Below are 21461 nucleotides of genomic sequence, written 5' to 3' on the forward strand. Positions count from 1 at the left end.
GCGATGCACTGTGACTTGTTACTCTTCAAGTTGTATGTCCACTATTCCATCTATCACGTTTTATACCTTTCCACCTTCCAGTCTCCCTGCCCACACTCCATGGTCTTTTTTTGTATATGTGACTGCTGGTAGGCCAGCTTGGGTGTTTAGAAAAGGTAGCCCCAGGAACAGGAATGCCAGAGAGGGTCCTGGTAGCCCAGGGAAGGTCATGAATGTGAGTGAAGGGCAGCCTCCAGGCCCCTGAGGGCAGGGGCAGAGCCACTCTAAGGTGGGACACCTCCCCTTGGGACTGCCCTGGTTTGATAATCCGGATGCTCCCCTGGAGGAGGACAATAGGTGGCTCTGTGGGGAAACTTGCAGCCTGCAGGTTTTTAGGCCAGGGAAGGGGAGGTGCAGACAGCCTGGCCTTGTCTTCCAGTCTACTCTGGCTGAAACCTTGGAGCTTTGTGTGGGCTTGTCTGGGGCAGGGCGGGGCCTAAATCGGCTGAAGTACTTCTGCCTACTCTCTTCTCTGCTTCTTTCAGGAGAGGGACTATCGTCGACTTCCCCAGTTGGTGGCAAGGGGTTGGGGCTTGAGTCAGGGGCCAGGGTAGCTCTGGGTTGTAGGGCCACAGAGTCCCCTCACTGACCACGGAATTATATTGGATGGGTGGAGTGCTGCGGTCTCTGAGCATGGAGAGTTTCCACACTGCCTCTCAGTGCTTCCTGCCTGGGTTCCAAGTGCTCTATTCCCAGGTCCAGCCTCAGCATGTCTTCCAACAGGGGCCTGTATGTTCAGACATTATTGGTTCTTCCTGCTTTGGAGAGGGGACAGAGCCCTGAGCCCTGAACAAAAGTAGCTCCCTGCCCATCTGCCAATCCATCACTGTCTGCCCAGCCTGAAAGGCAGTGGCTGGGGCTGGCGGGGAAGGGGATACATTCCCCAGAGGCTCCTGGAGACGAACAGCCTTTCAGAGCTAGGGGTGGAAGCCTCATTTGAATGAGAATTGGATCTTTTCTGTCTCTGAGGATTAGTCTGAACCCTGGCTGCACCAGCAGCAGCTGCGTTGGATGGCGGACCTGTAGAGAAACTCTGCTTCTTGGTGCCCCCCTCCCCACCTTTCTTCTGCATCTGGTGACTGCTATTAATATCCTTTCCCTGGGCACGGCCTCTCTTGGTTTCCCAGGCTCTGGGGACACCCCCCCTGCCCCTTCTCCCAGCTGCACCATGACTCCACAACCATGCATGCTCCTTGCCTCTGGCATCCTTGAGTTCATCTACCATGTGAGTATGGGGAAGGACCTGAGGGCCACACTCAGATCCTTAAGGGCAGCCCAGCTAGGGGCACACTCTGTATTCTCTCTCTCTGGCCTGATTCTAGCTCTGACAGCCCAGGACCCCCAGCCGGGCTAGCCCCCCCTTTCAGCTCTGCTGCTGCCGCTACCAATGTGTGAGAGGTGGTCTCTACCTGAGAGCCATCTGGAGGGGGAGAGGAAATCATCGGGCCTCCCTGTGGGATGGGGTGAGGTGGGGCGCGTACCCCTAGGATCTCTATACTCAGACCCTGCCCCTCCCAGTCCAGGCTCCCAGAGCAACTGCCCGGGACGTGCCAGACAAACTTCCTCCACCCGGCTGCTCAGGCGGCAGCTGCTACCCACCTACCAGCAACCTGATTATTGGCTGTGGCCAGAACCTTCGAACCTCATCCACCTGTGGCCTCCATGGCCCTGAACTCTACTGCATTGTCAGTAACCTACAGGTAGGGAGGAGGGTACGGGCTCTGGAGATGGCATCTTGGATTTTCTTGGGCAGGTTCAGCACCTGTGGGAGTTCAGGTCATTGACAAGACCCAGAGGGAGAGGCCTGTGCTGTGAAATTTTGGAGGGGGTTGTGGCCAACCAGGCACCTCCTGCCTAGTCAGTCTCATTGGGCATCCCTCCAGGATGCTGAGAATTGCTGCTTTTGTGACTCTCGGGACTGGAAAAGCCATGGCATTGAGAACGTGATCTCCCAGAGTAGTCCTGGCGGCAAAAGGACCTGGTGGCGAGCAGAGCGTGGTGAGGGTCCTTGTGTGCCCATGTGTGCAGGGCTGGGATCAGGGTCAAGGCCTGGCCACTGATCAGCCCTTGTGGTTACAGGTGTTGAGAATGTCACCAGCTGGACCTAGAAGATGCCTTTTACTTTACCCACCTCATCATGACTTTCAAGGTGACCCATTGCCCGAGACTGAAAGCTTATTCTCTGCCTCCTGACCTGATGGCCACTGGTGATGTTTGCCACTGGTGACCCAAGGACCCCCTCCTATCCCCAGACATTCTGGCTCTGCTCCTTGAGCGCTCAGTGGACCATGGCCACTTCTGGCACATGTACCGCTACTTTGCCCACAACTGCTTAGGCCTCTTTCCTGGGATTCCTCTTGCCCCTGGCCACAGAGTCAGTGACCTCATCTGTGAGCAGCATTACTTAAGACATCGAGACTTCCACTGAGGGAGAGGTCAGGCCCAGAGGAAGGGGGGTTAGGCCCTGGGATGAAGCCAGAAGCTCAGGCTTGCTTCTTAGGTAATTTCAAAGTTCTGGATCCAGCCATTCTGGTGGAGAACCCAAATAATACCAAGGTTCAGGGTAATTATCCCCACAGCCAGTCCTGTACTCCTTTTTTGGGAAAACCAGATACCTCCTGGTGGGAAGTGAGGTCCTACCCGGGTATGCGCACTGCAGGGCAGGGTGGCGGGCAAGCCAGCCCAGTCCCCCAAGGATTGTTTCCCAGCTCTGCTGCATTATAGTCGCTGTTACGGCTCCCCATTCCTGTCCCATGTTCCCCATACCTGTGCCCAGTGCATAGGGACTGGCCTGGGTAGCAGTTTTCATCTCTGTCCCTTATCTCTGCCCCATCGCTGAATTCCTTTGTGAGACCCCATTGTGGTCATCACTGCTGGCCATGCCAGCCCAATCTTTGTCCCCCACCTCTGCTCCTATCACACTGTACCTCATAACTCTCCCCTTTGTGAGCCACTGTCACTGTTCCCCATCACGGCCCCCTGTCTGCCCTCCCCACTTTGATTCATCACCCTGGCCTTGATTGGTACCCTGCGTTCCTGAAGCTGCCTCCAGGTGGCGCCAGGGCGTCTCTGGGTGTGACCTCTTCCTTGTAAAACAGAAGTCTTGTTAAAGGACTAGAGACATAATCATAACCCAGCAGGGCAGCCCAGAGCCAGGCCAGGAGAGTACCAGAGCAGGAGGACAAACCCCAAAGTAGCTTTTTCTCTACATTCCACGTTCTCCACCCACCTTGACTTCGATTATTACCAACTACTTACCCTGAGCATGCGTGCACACACACGCCCCCCCACCCCCGCCCCCGACCTTACTAGGCCCTAGAGCAGCTGTTGTGTATTCCTCTGATCAAGAGAAAGGGGAGCTCTGGCAAAGAGATACAGGAGGTGGCCTCGGCTTGGTAGCTGACTTAAGCTGTGAGGAGCAAGAGGAGCCATGGCCCCATCTTTCCATCCATGTGTACATCTAACAAGTGCCCATGGAGCCCCACTGTGTGCCAGGCATCTTCTGGGCCTTGCTCAGTGGTGAGCAGATAGACAAGTTATCTGTCTTGGAGCTGACATAGAAATGAGAAAGGCAGTCAATAAATAAACATACCTTATGTGGTTTGGCTGGATAATAAGCTGATTTCTAATGATGGGCTGGGGACTGGAATCCTTTACTGCCTTAGGGAAGCAGGTTTCCAATATCTAGAGATACCAGAAAGTGGTGTCCAGGAAGCAGTGGGATATGCAGGTCTCAGCTCAGGAGTGATATCAGGTCTGGAGCAGTGCAGAGGTGGGATAATCACCATTAGGCTGTGGTCATCCTAAAATGGTATAATCAGGGGAGCAGGGATGGGAGAGTCCTACAGCATGGGTGCTGGAGGAGGTGGCTGCAATGATGTAGAGAGGGGAGAGACCCCCACCAATTCCTTCTGTATCTCAGCCATAGAGGGGTAACAACCAGTGTACCTGAGGGCTCTCGATCTGTCTCCAGAGCTCCTGCATGTGACTAACCTCCGTGTGAACTTCAAACTGCACACACTGGGTGACAGGCCCCAGGGGGGCTTCAAGGGACACCCCTTCTACTACTATGCCCTCTGAGCTTGTGGTCCAAGGCAGCTGCCTGTGCCATGGCCATGCCTCTGAGTACAGGCCTGCACCCAGGGTCCCACCCAACATGGAAGGCATGGTGAGTACCGTAGGAGGGGCATCCTGTGGCTGGTGGGAGGGCAAGCTGGGGGACTGGGGTAGACTTGTCTTGCCCTCCTCCCTGCCAGGTGTGTGGCCTTTGTGTCTGCTGCCACCACAGAGCTGGTACCCACCGTGAGCACTGCCAGGACCTCCACCAGGACCACCCATGGCAGGCAGCAGAGCCTGGGCACCCCCATGCCTGCCAGGCCAGCCCACTCCATATCCATCTTCCTTGTTCTGCTCCAGAATGTGAGTGTCATGGGCATGCCCACAGTTGTCACTTTGACATGGCCCTGTATCTCGCATCTAGCAATGTGAGTGGAGGTGTGTGTGATGCATGTCAACACAAGACACCTGGGTGCTGCTGTGAGCTCTGCCAGCCCTTCTTCCACTGAGATCCCAGGGAGGCTCCCTGCTCCCTTCACTCCTGCAAACGTGAGCCCTCCAACCCCCAATCCTAATTCTGACCCTGTTCCTTCAGTTTCAATGGTGACCTCTGACCTGACTCTGTCCACACTTCTGACCCCTGATCTAGCCTGTGACTGCAACCCTTTGGGTGCCCTGGAAAGTGGTTTGTGTGATGCCCACACAGATGAAACCTCGGGCCTCCTCTCTGGGCAGTATCGCTGCAAAGTTCACTTGTGGGGCCAGTGCTGTGACTCCTCTGGCCTGGTCACTACGGCCTGAGCTCACAGTCAAAGGGCTGCCAGTGTGAGTGACCCTCAGAGTGGACCCCCACCACCAGGTCCTCCTTGCTCTGCCCCCAATTACTGCCCTAATAACGCATGCACCTACCTACCCCTGCAGCACTCATTAGCACCCTGACAGCCCTGTGCCTTAGCCTGCAGGTGCAATCCCCAGGGCTGCATCCCTGGCACTCATGACTGTGATCTCTCCAGTGGTGCCTATCACTGCAAATGCCTTGTCTCTGGATGGGACTGCAGCCGTTGTCTGGTGAGGTTTGACCCACCTTCTGATTTGACCTTGATTTTGGGTGCTGGGCTCCTAGAAGCTGACAAGTACAAGGTTGTAATCAGTGTGACTGCAGACTAAGCCTTGCTGGTGGGTTGGTGCCACTTCCTGATCTGGTCACTAGAGTCAGTGCCACCTTGGCTAGCTGAACCAGCGCATGCCCTCAGGTGGGAGCTTTAGGAACAAAAGAAAGAAAAGCATTTAAAAGAGCTACAACAGTATTATGCACTGAATTTAAAGGTGTTTCACAGCAAAAGTGTTTGAAGGGACACTCAGTGTATCCCCTTCTTGCCTCTCCTTGAACATTACAAATCCTTTGTTTAACTTTTATTTTACCCCTGGCTGTGACCTCATCTTCTTACCTCTTACCTCCCCTCCATGAAGCCGTGCAGGAGTACACCAGGGTCTCCTCTCCACTTCTCAGCCAGAGGCAGAAGAGCATTAAAGCCCTGGGCTCACCGTTGCTTCTTCCTGCAATGAGCAGTCCCAGCATATGGCCTTCCAGGCTCCTGACCCTCCTCTCCTTGCCCAGGTCTTCTTGTCCTTTCTCCACCCACCTACTCTCTCTTATAGCCCAACTTCTGGGGTCTGAGTAGTGACTCTCTAGGCTGTCGGCCCTGTGACTGTGACTTTGGGGGTACAAGGCAGGAACTGGGGGTCCAGGTCAAGGGACAAGAATTGGGAGTTGACTCTGTCCCGTCCCCACCCCTACGCTGGCTCAGGTGTTCTGCAAGGGAGGGCCTCTGCCTCTGCCGTCCCCACCTCTGTCTCCACCACTGCTGTGAACACTGGTCTGGGTACTTCTGTGCTGGCCTCGACCAGGCCACTACTGAAGCTGAGCTTGGTCTGGGCCTCCAGCCTGCTGACCCCCAGCTGCTTGTGAGTGTCCAGGAAGGGCAGGGGCAGGAGGAAATCAAGGCTCACACCTTGGTGCTCAGGGGAGGGAGAGAGTGTCCAGAGAGAGCTAGTTGGAAGAAGAGGCCAGACAGGGTTAGGAAGGTGAGGCAGGTCCAAGTGAGGCAGCATCAGCATGGTCAGAAGTTTGGTGTCTTGGATGGAGTCCATATTCCCAGGACAGGGAATTCCCTGGCAATCCTGTGGTTAGGACTCCTAGCTCTCACTGCCTCGGGCGAGGGTTTGATTCCTGCTCGGGGAAGTAGGATCCCACAAGCTGCACGGCGCGGACAAAAAAATCCTCACCCAGGACAGTGTGGGAGGACACTGACACCTGACTTGCCCACAGGGAGCCCCCGAGCCTGTTCCTCCTCACTGTACACAAGCCCCAGGGACCTCCCCTGGTTGGCTCAGGCCCCGACTTCAGAGACAGTGTGTCCCTCGATATGCCTCCACCCTGCCAGGTGAGCCTGTTACAAATACCAGCTGCCCAAGGTAAGGAGTGTGAGGAACAGGGTTGGGTCACAGGCCACTAGGTCTTAGTTGGGATGGGCCCAAGCCCTGGGGCTATGAGTCCCTGGGGTCTTAGAGGAATGGGAATCTAAATCCTGAGGGTCCTAGGTCCTGGAGTGGTCTGGACCTGGGAGTCAGTGTCTCACATCCAGGCCCCAAAGGAGCCCCTGCCCCTGCATCAGGGAGCTGGCTGTACACTGTGGACTGGCTCAGACTTTGCACGTGTGGTTGATGGGGCTGGCCTCTCTCTTCTGGCACCCATAGTGCCTTCTGCCCTGGAGTGTGACATTGTCCTACGCTATGAGACCCAGGTCAGTAGCATGGGTGCCAGGCAGGTGGATGGGTGGTGCTGGGTGGTGGGTAGGGGCAGCTCTATGACCACTGACCCCTCACCCTAGGCACCTGAAGAGTGGCAGGCATTAGTCAGGGTCCATGCTCAATCCCAGCCCAGCAGTACCCGCTGTGCCCATCTGCTGCCCTCAGAGCAGCTGTTCCAGGTGGCCTTGACCCAGATACACAGGTAAGCTAGACCACATGACCCCCAAAATACCAAGACCCTGTTATGTAGCCAACACATTCAAAGCAATACCCAAACAAAGTAGAAACCTTCCAATATGGAATACCATCATGTCATAGAACAATCAAAGCAGGGACCTAATTTAAAACAGGGCAGGGTTTAAGAAGTTGGTCTTTTTCCATTGGTTGTATGATGAAATGTTGGACCCCATATCTGCACAGTGGAAATGGGACATTCCTGGGACCACATGATCATGACCTCCTTACCCCACCCTGACTCCTCTCCCCCATCCCTGCAGAGCTGTGTTTCTATCCAGACTTTTCCACTTTGAACCTGGAACACGCTACTCCATGACCCTATGACTATGGCAGACCAAGGGGGTGCAGAGACCTGGGAGGGGGGCACCATCCTTCTGGATTCGGTGAGATCCTAGGGATTCCACCCCACATCTGGGTGGAGACAAAAATTAGCAGGACAATATGGATGCAGTGGGCTCAGGGGACAGGGGATTGTGGAGACATAGAGTTGCACCAAGAGGATTGAGACAGGTGGAGAGTGTAGGGAGGGGGAATCAGGCAGGGGAAAAGCACATGCCAAGGATAGAAGGTGAGACTGGCAGGTGCCAGACCTCACAGGACCTTGTGGGCCAGGCGAAGGGCTTATCCTGGGGAAATGGGGAGCCCTGGAAGGGATTTGAGCAGGCAAGAGACATGGGGAGTATGGATTGTTAGGGGGAAGCTACTTCAATGATTCTGAATGAGAGGTGGCATTGCCTGGACTAGATCAGGGCTATTGGAGAGGAAGGAGAAACAGAATCAAAAGAGAAACAGGAAAGGGGTGGGAAGGGGCTGTGAGGGCCAACGTACAGAAGTTCCATTGTAGGTGTTAGTGAGTGGGACTGGGTTCACTACCCCCTGCCTTCCACCCTTTACCTTCCTAGTAGGTTGTGCTCCTGCCACAGGTGAAAGGGTTGCCTGGACTGAGGTCTGTGGACCCTGGCGCCACGGGGCACTTGCAGGAGCTCCACAAGGCGGGCTGCGTGGAGGCAGCGAGGATGAGCCTCTCCAGCACTATACCTGAGGCCTGTGCCCGCCTTGCCTGCAGCATCTCTGCCCTGTTCCAGGGGGGTGGCCTTGGTGAGTGTGTGGCCCTGGCTTGAGGGGGCTGAAGGATGGGGGTTGCAGGAGGCACCATGAGGTTCATCTGATCTTACCCTTTCTCCTGGCAGCATGTGAGTGCCACCCCCAGGGTTCACTGACCACCGAGTGTGCCCTGCTGGGTGGGCAGTGCTGCTGCCACCCTAACATTGATGGTCGTACCTGTGACCACGACAGGCCTGGAACATGTGACTTCCAGCCCACTGGCTGCCGTGGTGAGCCCTCAGGGCCAGTGGGTGTGGGGTCTGGGGTCTTGACAGGGCCCAATCAAGACAGGGTCTTGATTGCCCTGTCATTTCCCACAGAGTGCTGCTGCCACACCAAGGGTGCCACCAATGCCATTTGTAACCCTGTGAACGGGCAGTGACCCTGTCGGGCAGGCCTTGCTGGTCGCTGCTGTGACCACTGCCTCTATGGCTGGTGGGGCTTCCCATGCTGCCAACCCTGTGCCTGCAGTGGAGCTGCTGAGTTGTGCCATCCACTCACAGGAGTCTGCCAGGACTGCCACGGGGCCACAATGGACCAGCACTGTGAGAGGTGAGGCTGCCACTGGAAGGGTTGGGGAGGGATCGTGATGAGTGGGCTAGGCCCCATTCCATGTGCTACTGCCCCCAGGTGCTTGGATGGCTACTACGGAGACCCCGCCCTGGGCTCAGGCCAGCAGTGCTGGCCCTGCCTCTGTCCTGGGCACCCTGGCTCAGGCATCTATCATGGGACTTCCTGCCATGTGGACAGCACCAGTGGATGTGTCCTGTGTCTCTGTGCATCTGGCTATGCAGGTGAGGCATGGTTGGCAGCGACAAACCCATGGCCCTGCTCACTTGTTCACAATCCCATCAAGTCCACGAGGCAAATCTTTGCCAGTGTCACCTGTGTGTTTGAGCTGCAGGGCGTGCTCCTCTCCTCAAGAAGTTCCCATTCTTGAGGAATTATAGTAATGGAACTTGTAAGCCAAGAAGATGGGTCATAATATAGCTATTGTGTCCTCTGTCCTCCTGGCTGGACCTCAGACCTTTTGGCTGGTTAAGTGGGACCCAGAGGCCCCAAAGGTACAGGAAGACTACTGAGACAACCCACACATACCCCAATCCACTCCAGGCCCCCGCTGCGACCGCTGCTCCTTGGGCTACTTTGGGCACCCTTGGCCAGGAGATGACCCCAGAAGGAGTCTGTGCCAGCCCTGCCAGTGCAACAACAATATTGATCCCGTGATCCAGCCGCCTGTGACCCCCACAGTGGACACTGCCAGCACTGTCAGCACCACAGCCATGGCCCTGGCTGTGCCCACTGCGGGCCTAGCTTCCAAGGCAGTGCCCTGCACCAAGGGGGCTGCCGGCATGAGTGTGTGAGTGGGATGGGTGAGGGTATCCCAAGGTGGGGGGTGCGTTCTCTTTCCTCAAGCCCTTCCTCTCCCCGGGCTGTGGCTGTGGCCGCCAGGGCACCATACCTGCGAGGTGCCTGTCTGGGGCTGAAGCCTGCTTCTGCAACCAGGTCAGCGGGCAGTGCCCCTGCTGCCCCCACACGCTGGGGCGGGACTATAGCCGCTGTGCCCCCCTCTTCTGGAACCTGGGGGTGGGTCCCGAGGCCGCGAGCCCTGCAGCCGCCGTGCCCAACACACTTTGCAGCCAGTGTATCACCCAGTGAGTGAGCCCTTGTCGCACATAGCATGTGGCAGTGGCCAGGTGTGAGTGAATGTGTGTGCCTGTGGTGTAATTTATGGCTGGTGTGAGTGTGAGTGTTAATGTGACTACCAGCAGCAGTGTGTGTGGCTGCAAGCAGCTGTGTGTGCTCTTGTGCAACATTAGCTATGAGCAGACATGAGACCACGTGGGCCCGACCCCACGTGTCACCGTGTGTTGGCATGTAGGTGAAGCACTGTGAGTGGGTCATGGCAAGCAGAATGAGTGTGGCACGGGTGGGGCCGGGTGCAGCTGGGAAGGAGGCAGAAGAGGCACGGGCGGAGGGGGAGGATTGGGAGATGCAGGCAGAGATGGATGGCCATGGGAAGCGAGTGTTTCCAGGAGGAGAGACGTCAGGGACTGAATGAGATGAGGTCTGAATGAGATGAGGTCTGAAGTGTGTTCTCGAGTCCTTGGTGAAGAGAGGGTGGGAGTCGGCGGGTGAGCGTGTGGAAACAGTGGGGTGCTCCGCTCAGGACACAGAGGAGCAGGTCAGGAGTTGAGAACCCAGAGGGCCGGTCTGTGGGAGGCGAGGCTGGCAATGTAGGGACAAGGTGGGCGCCGGTCAAGGGGGTCAGACCAGAGGAAGCAGGAGGGGAGAAGCCCTCAGCCAAGCACAGGTATGAGTGCTGCCTGGGCAGGAACAGGCTGAGAGGAGGCGACTGTGTGCTGCCTCTGAGCTCTCCTTTCCTTCTTCCTCCCCCAGAGGAGGCTCTTTGTTTCTGTGGACTGGCCACACACTCTTCCTTCAGGTCATGGGTCAGTGCCCCGGCCAGGCAGGATTTGGGAGCTGCACGTGCTCCTGGTATCAGGATGGGTACTGGGGTGACCCAGAGTGGGAATGCAGAGGTGAGCAGGGCATTCACACAATCCACCACCAGGGGTGAGGCTGTCCTGACGGGATCCTCCCTGTGGGATGGCGGGGGAGCCACCAGGTTGTCCTGAGGGAGAGCACGTGTTTATTGCTGTTTTCTCCAAAACTTAAAGAAATACTCATGAAAACAGCTGTAGGGAAAGAGTGTTGGCAAGGCCAGGTTGGGTAGGCCTGCGGAGCAGACACATTGGGTGGTTCTTTCCTGACCCCACCTGCCAGTCTTGACCCAAACTGACCTCTCTCTGGGCTGTAGAGCACCTGGAGCCCTGTGCTGTTTTCCTGCCCAAAGGCTGCCATGCAGTATGGCCTCTCTGGCTGGGGTAGATGTCAGTACCCATGACCGTTCTCTCTTTTTTTCTTTGCTGTACGCGGGCCTCTCACTGTCGTTGCCTCTCCCATTGCGGAGCACAGGCTCCGGACGCGCAGGCCCAGCGGCCATGGCTCACGGGCCCAGCCGCTCTGCGGCATGTGGGATATTCCCGGACCGGGGCACGAACCCGTGTCCCCTGCATCGGCAGGCAGACTCTCAACCACTGCGCCACCAGGGAAGCCCCCATTCTCTTTTTTTAAAAAATATATTTTTAAATTTATTTTGGCTGTGTTGAGTCTTAGTTGCGGCACGTGGGATCTTTTTAGTTGTGGCGTGCAGGATCTTAGTTGCGGTATGCATGCGAGATCTAGTTCCCCAACCAGGGATCGAATCCGGGCTCCCTGCATTGGGAGCGTGGAGTCTTACCCACTGGACCACCAGGGAAGTTCCCCCATGGCTGCTCTGAGCAGTGGCTTAGGTGAGGCTCTCATACTCACACAGGGTCATTCTCCTCCTCAGGCTTCTTGGCGGCAAGCCTAGTGTGAGTGCTGCTTGCTCCCTACCCTGACCCTCTCTCTCCCCCGCAGCCTGTGCCTGTGACCCCCAGGGCTCCACCTCGCCCAGCTGTGACCCACACACAGGCACCTGCTGCTGCAGAGAGGGCATCTCAGGGCTGAGGTGCCAGGCATGTGCCCGTGGCTCCAGAGGTGGCTTCCCACACTGCATGTCCTGCCCTCCCTGTTTCACCTCCTGGGACCAACACCTGGCTCTGCTCCAGCTACAGCTGGACACTGTGGCCCACAAAGTGGCCGCCTTACGCCAGGGGATGCCTGGCTGGGGTGCTGGGGGCACCTGCAGGCCTGGAGGGGGTACTCCAGCAGGCCCAGACACTCCTGGAATCTCCTTCCCCCGCTGTGGGACCCCAACGACAACTTATGGAATGGATAGCTGGACTCAGGCAAGGGGTCTGGGGTCAGTAGGAAGGAGGTCTCCAGCTAGCCTCCCAGGGTCAGGGATTCAGAGGGTCTTGGGTTGGCCTGTCTGAGTGCTGGGTCTGGGAGTGAGGTGAGTTTTCTTGAGTGAGGAATCAGGGAGGAAAGGGCATCTCTGGCCAGGCTGATACTCCATCCTCCCACAGACTGGAAACAACTGCATTGGCCCAGACACTGTGGGCCAAAGGACAGGTTGTAGCAGAAAGAGAGCCATGGGTTAGGGGGCAGTGTGAACATCTGGAAGAATTATCCCAGAAGCTAGACTGTGTCACGGGCTTGGCCTGGCTCAAGAAGGCCACAGGAGCCCAAGGTGAGGCCAAGTAGGCAGGTAGGTGGGCCGCAGGTGATGGTGGGGTCTAGGCTGGGGCAGGAGGAAGGGACCAGGTGCCTTTGCTTACATATCTGGGGGACCCAGGAGTCTGACTGACCCTGCCAGTGGAAGCCCTGAGCCAACCCTGTGTCTATCGTTCCTATCCCCTGCAGGTGCTGAGGCCCAGGCCTCCTCAGCTGCCCTGCTTTCTCAAGAGGCCATGCTTACAGCCCAGGCTGTGGCCACAGTTGGAGGACCAGACAGCATCCTGGGAGAGGCCCAGGAGGCCTGGTGGTGGACAGAGAAGCTGCTGTGGGGGATGGGCCGACCCAGAGGGACAGCTGTGTGGCAGCTGAAATTGAGGGGCTGGTCCACAGGGTCCAGAGGCGTCACCCTCAGCTTCTGCAGCTCCTAGTCAAAGCTGGAGTGGTAGGTGGAGATATGGGTCACTGTGGGAGGCTTTGCCAAGGCGAGGACTCTCTCCTAGGGGTAAACTGGGTGTAGGGCAATGGGAGCGCTGGGACATGCATTCCTCACTGGATCCCCTAGGAATCGGGGACCATTCCCCTAGGGGTCGGGGACCTCGGTTGGTTTATGTTCCTGTACCCTGTGGTGTTCCCTCTTGTCCTGGGACCCTGCCTACCTCCCAGTGGGCTCTGGTTACCTCCTATAACTCCTCCTATAGCCTGGACATGGCGGTTACAGCCTTGGAGCAGCGTCAGCAACTGGTACAGAGCCATGGGGGCTGTGGAGGAGAGCATGGTGGGAGTCACAGGGTACCATGGCTTGGCCATGGGATTGCAAGAGACATATTCTACATCTGACCCACCCCTACCAGCAACAGCAAATCCAGGCCACTGCAAGCTCCACGGGAATCCAGGCCTGGGAGATGAGGCGTCATGCAAGGGGGTCTGGGGTGTGGCCATCATGGCTCACATGCAAGCAACTGTGCAGCCCATCCAGCATTTCCTCTTGGGTACATGTCTGCTTGTGTGTCTGAGGTCAGGGGCAGGGGCAGGTGGGCATCTCGGACACTGCTATGATACTCCTTCTAGAATGAGGACTACTCATCAGGGCTGACCAGGGATCAGGTGGGAGCACTAGTGTGCTTCTAAATGTTTTAACAAGTGGGCCCTGGGGGTCAGGAGGAACTGATTTGTAGTGTTTGTCAATTTCTGTGGCATCAGTAATCCCCACCGTGACTGATTTCATTCTACCTGTCATTTAACAACTGATTCACAGAATTCCTGAAAATTTAACAATTGGCTCTTGGAAGCCTCTAGCACACCGTGTAGTCATGTCAGAGGCAGGGTCAGTGAGAGATTAGGGTCAAAGTTCATTGGGTCAGGGATCAGAGTTCACATCCAGGATCCCTACCTCCATCCCTACAGATGCTGTGAGTGTGGAGCTGGTGGCATGCCATGCGCTGGCGGTGCCCCTCCCCCAAGGTGGGGCAGCAGGCATTGCCCTCCTGCTGGATCAGATCCAGGGTGCCCTCCCTGTGCCAGATGCCATAGGCCAGGAGCTGCCCAAAGCTGAAGGTGTTCTCCATCAGGCACAGCAGACCAGGTTAAGGGCCAGGAGGCTGGAGGTAGAGGTCAGAGGTTGGGGAGGAAAGGAGTGCTGGACTGCCTGATCATCTGTGTCCTTCAGGGAGGGTATAGCCAGGGCCTTGGACTGGATGTTTAGGGAGCTGGATGTTTAGGGAGTGCTGGCTGAGGCGGGAACTCATGCAAGGGCTGCAGAGCAAGGACTGCAGGTCTTGAAACAGACTTCGAGGTCTGGAAGCCGGTGTACAGGAGGTGATACCCCACCCATACCCCTCAGCTCCCTCACACCTCTTGCTCAGAGGCTGCTGTGATCCCCATTCTTTCCCTGAGATCCTTGACCAGTTGTGATACCACGGTGCTAAATACCCTGACCATGTAATGCTCTACCTTGCTGTGGCCTCTCTGTGATTCCCTAATCTTTGCCTCAGGTGGCAGGCCACCTGGCCTGGGTGGCACTGGCAGTGGATGTGACCCCGGTCCTGGGGCATCTGTCCAGTGCAGCTATGGCTCTCAGGACCTGTTTGGCCCTGAGTCAGTGGCAGGCCCAGGAGGCAGAAGAGTGAGCAGCACATGCCTTGGGTGTGGCTGGGAGCCTGGGCAAGGTGAGATGGGAAAAGTGGACATTAGGGTCTCAGGGACACCTCTGGAATAGTGTGAAATCGGGTTTAGGCTGGGACTGGGCTATGCCAGGCTGAGGCAGGGTCTCAGTTCTAAAAACCCCTGCCCCCCAAACCCAGGAACTTTGGGTGGCAATGTGTTTGGGACTGTAGAGTCTACGTGGGGTGGGGTTTCAGATCTAGTCTTGCTCTAGGAATTGCAGGTGGCCCAGTTAGGTGTGGTGGAGTTGCAGGAGGGCACACGTAGCCCGGTGGCCACGGTGCAAATGCAGAAGAGCGGGTACAGTGGGCATGAGCTGAGGCCCAAGAGTTTCTAAAGCTGGCACAGAACAGCTAGAGCTGCCTAGAGGGTATGTGGCTGGGCCATGGTGGGGTGGGTATGGGGGGTGGTCAGGGTCAGAAGGGAGGGTCAGAGTTATTGGGATGGTGTGGGAGGGTCAGGGAAGGGTGCAGGTCAGGTCCAGATTCATATAGGCGTCAGGTCCAGATTCATATAGGCATCAGGTCCAGATTCATATAGGGCTCAGGCTGGGGTTAAAGTCTAGAACAGGAGGTCAAACGTTAATTAGGGTTAGAGCTTATTTAGGGCTGGGGTCAGAGTCAGGGTCAGAGATTAGGACCAGAAGTCAGAGCCTGGCTCAGATGACCGTGATCCCCAGGGTTGGAGCGGCACCTGGCTCAGAATGCGCAGGCACTGGGCAAGAAAGTGACCACCCTGTGGGCCCTGGAGCAGCAGGCAGCAGAGCTGCTTGATCACATGCAGCTGTGGGCCATTGTGTACACCACCTGCTGACTGCTGTCTGTGGATGCCAGTAAGAGGGACTCTGGGACTACCTGGGTGACTCAGAGTGACCCCAGAGTGACCCAGGAATCTCCTGACCTTGAGAGACCAGAGGCACCACTGAGTGCCTGCTGATCCTGAGCGATCTCTATGTGACACCATGTTGTTTTCCAGTGGCCCTCTGACCTTGAGAAACTGGGAGGCGGTGGGTGTTGGGGGGAGGGCATCAAGTAAAACTTCCTGAGACCATCAAGTGCCCCTGAGATCCTGATAGATCCTTATCTCTGAGTGAGCTCCAATTCTGAGCCCCCTCTAATATCCCTGAGCCCCTCAGATTGACTACATGATCCCCGGGTGTCTGGAGACCCCTCCTCCACATAACTGGTGCGACTCCCAGCAACCCTTCAAGTCCAGCAGATTGACTGCCCCCCTGCCCAGACTCTCCCTGTGAAGCCTAATGATTCCCCTGAAGAACCCCAGCTTTCTCCCCTGGGCCTACACCTCTGGGGTACTCTCCACCTGACCCCAGACAGTGGGCGCAGCTGTGGCAGCTCAAAGCCACCCCGACAGGGCCCTACAGACCCCCAGAATCCGTGGTCCCTACCACAGTCCCAGGGGCCTGGGTGGGGCATGGGCTCCGGGCAGCGCGCATTCCAAGCCCGGGCTCGGAAGCTCTCGGTGGGCCAGAAGGCCTGGAGTGGATGAAGAGCCGTAAGATCTGGATTTGCTTGCTACTGCTCTGGTCGGTCGTCAGTGACCAGCACTCATTTTCATAGTGGGAAACTGAGCTCTTCTCATGCCTACTTGTTGTAGTGATTGGGGGAAGCGGAGACCCTGGGCAGGAGATGGCCTTTCTCCATCTCCCCCGCTACCCGTATGTTGTCCTGTCCTTCCGGCCAGGCTGTCCATCCCACATCCCTGAATAGGGGAGCTTGACACCCTGAGTGCACCCTTCCACCTCCCCACTGATGCTGGAGCCCTGGGACTGAAAAGCCTAATTGATGGTGACTTCCACAGCACCAATGACACTGGAGACAAAGGCTAGTTTCCATGGGCCACTTGAGGTCTCAAAGATCAGACTCCTCTTCTTTGTTTATGCCATAGCCCCTGCTTGGTGCGTCCCCTAACTATAGTGGCCTAAGGGCCCCAAACCCTGTGTTCCCCTGGCTCTGTGCAGACCTGGGCATGGGGGCACAATAAAGATTTGCAGGTGAGCCAGCCTGTGTCTAGTTTCTAGAGTGAGAGTCGTTTCCAGAGAGGTGGGGGTTTCTGCATGATGTTGTGCTCCTGCCCGAGATCCGCTCCGTGCTTTGCTTCCTGCCGTACTTCCCAACTTTGCTCAAAGTCGCCGGACTCCAAGCTAGTGGAGGGACCGCCGGACAGACAGAGGACCGAGTGGGGAATCGGCTAAGGACCCACACAGGCAGAGTCAACACGGGACCCCAAGGGAGGGGATAGATGGGCATGGGCCCCAGATCTCTCATCCCCCCTCATCCTGATTCCTCTCCTCTTCAGGATGGAGCGGGCCGCAGGGGAACAAGGGAGGGACCTGCGGGGACAGCCTGGGCCCTGGCAGCTTCTACTGGGCCTGCTGCTGAGTGGTGAGAGGGCCTGGTGAAGGCCTGGGGGTTGCGGGATGTGATGGTGGGTCCTGGGGTAGCTGGCTCTGGGGCTATGGGGTGGGAGTGCAGCAGAACCAGCTGACCCCCTGTTCCCAGTGCCGGCCACCGCCCTGGCCCAGGCCCCGGCCCCGGATGTTCCAGGCTGTTCGCGGGGAAGCTGCTACCCCGCCACAGGGGACCTGCTGGTGGGCCGTGCTGACAGACTGACCGCCTCATCCACCTGTGGCTTGCATGGGCCCCAGCCCTACTGCATCGTCAGTCACCTGCAGGTGTGATTGGAGTTGAGGTGGGGGGCTGGCTCAGGGCGGTGCCCACTGGCTGAGGTACTAACGCTGATCCTGACCCTGACCCGACCCAGGACGAGAAGAAATGCTTCCTGTGTGACTCCCGGCGCCCCTTCTCTGCTAGAGACAACCCAAACAGCCATCGCATCCAGAATGTAGTTACCAGCTTTGCACCACAGCGCCGGGCAGCCTGGTGGCAGTCAGAGAATGGTGAGGCTGTGGGTGAGGTATGGGTGAGCAGGGCTGTCCACCAAGTAGCCTCAAGTCCCTGACCTCCAACTCCTGCCCCAGGTGTCCCCGTGGTCACCATCCAGCTGGACTTGGAGGCTGAGTTCCATTTCACGCACCTCATTATGACCTTCAAGGTGCCCGCGTGTCTGGGAGCCTGCTTGAAGCACCCTGCTTGGCTCCCCATTGCCCCTGAACAGAGTCCCAGCTCTTCAGCCCAGCCTCCCTGTGCTCATATGCTGTGCCCTGGCTGGATGGGAGGCTCTTTCACCTCCCACACCTTCTGTTGCCTGCCCCCTCCAGGCCTTTGTACACGCTGCCTCAATCCCAGGCTGGGTCAGGTGCTGCCTCCCTGGGCCCCGTGACCGCTGAGTCTCCCCACTAGAGGTGGCTTCCCTTCCTGATCCTTGCTTGGCTTCCCCTGGTCACCTCCACCTGTCTGTGAGCTGCTTGAGGGCAGGCCCCAGCTGGGCAGGGCTCTTGATGGGCCTGGGCTGGACTTGGGTCCTAGTGCCCGCTGATCAGCCATGCTCCCCACCCAGACGTTTCGCCCTGCTGCCATGCTGGTGGAGCGCTCAGCAGACTTTGGACGCACCTGGCACGTGTACAGATATTTCTCCTATGACTGTGGGGCTGACTTCCCAGGAGTCCCACTGGCTCCCCCACGGCACTGGGATGACGTAGTCTGTGAGTCTCGCTATTCAGAGATTGAGCCATCCACTGAAGGCGAGGTGAGGGCTGGGATCTGGGCTTGGGGCAGAAGGGGGGCACGACGGGCATGAGGCAGGTCCAGTGTCTCTAATGACTCTATGCCCTTCCAGGTCATCTATCGTGTGCTGGACCCTGCAATCCCTATTCCAGACCCCTATAGCCCATGGATCCAGAGTGAGTGTTCCATTCTTTGAGGCTGGCGCAGTCCCAGCCTCCGGCTGGTGATGACTATCTGGGGCCTCAGTAGCTATTCTGGGTGCTTCCTAGGGCAGGTGCCAAGTCCAATTTAGCTCATATAGCTGTAGACAGGAGGTCTCCCAAGGTGACCTTGGCAGCTTCAGCTCCTGGGTGGGCATGGGGCAGCAAGAGCCTGCCTGGACAGCTGGCCCCCAACCCCTTTCCCCCACTTAGACCTGCTAAAGATCACCAATCTACGGGTGAACCTGACACGGCTACACACGCTCGGGGACAACCTGCTTGACCCACGGCGGGAGATCCGCGAGAAGTACTATTATGCCCTGTACGAGCTGGTTGTGCGTGGCAACTGCTTCTGCTATGGACACGCCTCACAGTGTGCACCCGCCCCAGGGGCACCAGCCCATGCTGAGGGCATGGTGAGGGTCTTCAACTGGCTGGAGTAGGGCTGGGGGCAGGGGCAGGCATGGCTGGACAGTGCTGACCACTTGCCTACCCACCCTGCTAGGTTCATGGGGCCTGCATCTGCAAACACAACACTCGTGGCTTCAACTGTGAGCAGTGTCAGGATTTCTATCATGATCTGCCCTGGCATCCGGCTGAGGATGGCCACAGTCACGCCTGCAGGAGTAAGTGAGACCCTGGCCCTCATAGCCCCAGGACTCTGTGGCCTGGCTGTGCCCTGGGCAGAACCTAGAGCTGGTTGGTTAAGCCCCTAACACCTAGGCTGTGCCTGAAGGGTATCCTGGTCTTGATGCCCCTGGGGACTCCCTCAACCGTCTGCCACAGTCTCCTCTGGTTAGGGGCCCAGTATGATGCTGAAGACTTAAAGTCCCTGAACCCCCACCCACAAATTCTGGCCTGTGGCAGGGGCCTAAGGTGGCACTGGGGGCCCCTAAGCCCCTTACTCTCAGGACATGGTCCCTCAAGTGGCCTTTGCCCTGCTCTTCCCTCCCCTCTCCCAAGAGTGTGAGTGCCATGGGCATACCTACAGCTGCCACTTCGACATGGCCATATACCTGGCATCTGGCAACGTGAGTGGAGGTGTGTGTGATGGGTGTCAGCACAACACAGCTGGGCGCCAGTGTGAGCTCTGCCGACCCTTCTTCTACCGTGACCCAACCAAGGACCTGCGAGACCCAGCCGTGTGTCGCTGTAAGGCTGGAATTGGACATGGGAGAGGGAAGGCTGATCCTGGGGTATGAGCTGAAGTGCCAGACTGCTGTGCAGGTTGCAGGGATTTGGGGTGGGGGGATGGAGGGTGGAGCCAGACTGGGAATCTAGGGTGGGGGCTTGAGAGATGACTGGTGCTGGGCTAGTTGGCATAAGGGTAACCCTGCACTTCTTTGTGCTCTCAGCCTGTGACTGTGACCCCATGGGTTCCCAAGACGGTGGTCGCTGTGATCCCCATGATGATCCTGCACTGGGGCTGGTCTCGGGCCAGTGTCGCTGCAAAGAAAATGTGGTGGGCTCTCGCTGCCAGCAGTGCCGTGATGGCTTCTTTGGGCTCAGTGCCAGTGACCCTCTAGGCTGCCAGCGTATGTGCTTCCTGTCCTAACTCCTGTGCTGACCTTAACCCTTGACCTCTTACTCTGGACCCAACTGGACACGAGCACTGCCCCAGCTCCCCAAAGTGCTGATGGGTCTCCTTCTCCACAGGATGTCAGTGTGATACACGGGGCACAGTGCCAGGGGGCACCCCTTGTGACCGCAACAGTGGAGCCTGTTTCTGCAAGCGTTTAGTGACTGGACGTGGCTGCAACCGCTGCCTGGTGCGACTGGAGGGGCTGGAGTTCTGCACTTACCCTCAGAGGATAGGGATGGGAGTGGTGTCCCTGCCCCACTGGGTGGGCGCTGAGGGCTTTGGGTCCGATCCTGGTTGAGAGGCCTCAGGTCTGGGAGGCCAAGCGTGGGAGCCAGTGGTCGGGGGGCCAGGCTTTCCCCAAGGGGTGGTAGAGGCTGAGAGCCATCATTAGATTCCCTGTTGGGCAGAGGGGGGGTTCTATTTCTGGCCCTCAGCAACCTCTTCTCCCCCAGCCTGGCCACTGGGGCCTGAGCCACGACCTACTTGGCTGCCGTCCGTGTGACTGTGATGTCGGTGGTGCCCTGGATCCCCAGTGAGTACTGTATAAGGGGCCCTGGGAGGGGTGGGAAAAGATCCTGGGTGGGAAAGGGGATCCTTCTTGAGTAACCATGTGTTCCCCAGGTGCAACGAGGCCACAGGTCAGTGCCACTGCCGCCAGAACATGGTGGGGCGACGCTGTGAGCAGGTGCAGCCTGGTTACTTCCGGCCCTTCCTTGACCACCTAACTTGGGAGGCTGAGGAAGCTCGGGGGCAGGTAGGGGGGCACTGTTGAAGGACAGGGCATGGGTAATATTATGGCTGGAGAGGCAGGGTTATGGGTGGTGCCTGGTGTAGGGAGGGTGTCTGCCTCGGGCAGGGCCTCAACTAGAGAGCTGGGGTTTGGGGACAGGCTGTGGCAAAAGAGGCAGTGCCTTGCCTGAGCCCACACCCCCAGCCTCATTGCTTCCCAGGTACCTGATGTGGTGGCACGCCTGGTGACCCCTGGGGGGATTCCATCTTGGACTGGCCCAGGCTTTGTTAGGCTGCGGGAAGGCCAGGCACTGGAGTTCCTGGTGGCCTCTGTACCAAGAGCCATGGACTATGACCTGCTACTGCGCTTGGAGCCCCAGGTCAGACCTTGTGACACCTAACCCAGAGCTGACCCTCTGGATGTGGGAGCATCTCATCCATCACCCCATTCCCCTAGGTACCTGAGCAATGGGCAGAGATGGAACTGACTGTGCAGCGCCCAGGGCCTGTATCTGCCCACAGCCCATGTGGGCACATGCTGCCCAAGGATGACCACATCCCAGGGACCCTGCGACCAGGCACCAGGTGAGGACACTAATGGTAGCACCTACAACTGTGGGGGGTTGTGGGTCAGCCCTAAGCTCCCTGCAGGGCACTTGGAAGACCCCCCTGCTCATTCATCTGTTCCTTCCTTCAAGTGCCTCCTCCTCCTGCGTACTGTTTGCCAGCTGC

The 21461-nt window shown here is 57.7% G+C and overlaps 2 protein-coding genes across 6 annotated transcripts in view; both read left to right on the top strand.

The window, feature by feature from the left end:
* LOC132527023 (laminin subunit beta-2-like) lies at window positions 1-8708 on the top strand. 2 transcript variants are annotated; one of them, XM_060161926.1, is made up of 8 exons: window positions 1-4207; window positions 4296-4458; window positions 5051-5163; window positions 6425-6539; window positions 6727-6899; window positions 8049-8241; window positions 8334-8477; window positions 8568-8708. In XM_060161926.1, the coding sequence occupies exons 1-8, from the start codon at window positions 4109-4111 to the stop codon at window positions 8627-8629; spliced, it is 1062 nt and encodes a 353-aa protein (XP_060017909.1). In that variant the 5' UTR covers window positions 1-4108; the 3' UTR covers window positions 8630-8708. The 2 variants fall into 2 exon arrangements, with proteins under 2 accessions (XP_060017909.1, XP_060017910.1); XM_060161927.1 differs by having other exon boundaries at window positions 6741-6899.
* Window positions 8662-21461, top strand: part of LAMB2 (laminin subunit beta 2) — a 19722-nt gene continuing 6922 nt past the window's right edge. For 2 of the 4 annotated variants that reach the window (XM_060161910.1, XM_060161909.1), the window contains exons 1-15: window positions 16891-16976; window positions 17094-17266; window positions 17356-17491; window positions 17573-17646; window positions 18052-18240; window positions 18331-18394; window positions 18632-18834; window positions 18924-19044; window positions 19382-19570; window positions 19774-19953; window positions 20075-20187; window positions 20453-20532; window positions 20622-20754; window positions 20951-21109; window positions 21187-21314. In XM_060161910.1, the coding sequence (XP_060017893.1) occupies window positions 16892-16976; window positions 17094-17266; window positions 17356-17491; window positions 17573-17646; window positions 18052-18240; window positions 18331-18394; window positions 18632-18834; window positions 18924-19044; window positions 19382-19570; window positions 19774-19953; window positions 20075-20187; window positions 20453-20532; window positions 20622-20754; window positions 20951-21109; window positions 21187-21314 (2027 nt within the window). In that variant the 5' untranslated portion in view covers window position 16891. Of the gene's footprint in view, window positions 8800-16890; window positions 16977-17093; window positions 17267-17355; window positions 17492-17572; window positions 17647-18051; window positions 18241-18330; window positions 18395-18631; window positions 18835-18923; window positions 19045-19381; window positions 19571-19773; window positions 19954-20074; window positions 20188-20452; window positions 20533-20621; window positions 20755-20950; window positions 21110-21186; window positions 21315-21461 lie in introns of those variants that run through there. The other 2 variants (XM_060161912.1, XM_060161913.1) reach the window with 2 other exon arrangements.

The sequence above is a fragment of the Lagenorhynchus albirostris genome, chromosome 10 (assembly GCF_949774975.1).
Source record: "Lagenorhynchus albirostris chromosome 10, mLagAlb1.1, whole genome shotgun sequence".
Classification (NCBI taxonomy): Eukaryota; Metazoa; Chordata; class Mammalia; order Artiodactyla; family Delphinidae; genus Lagenorhynchus; species Lagenorhynchus albirostris.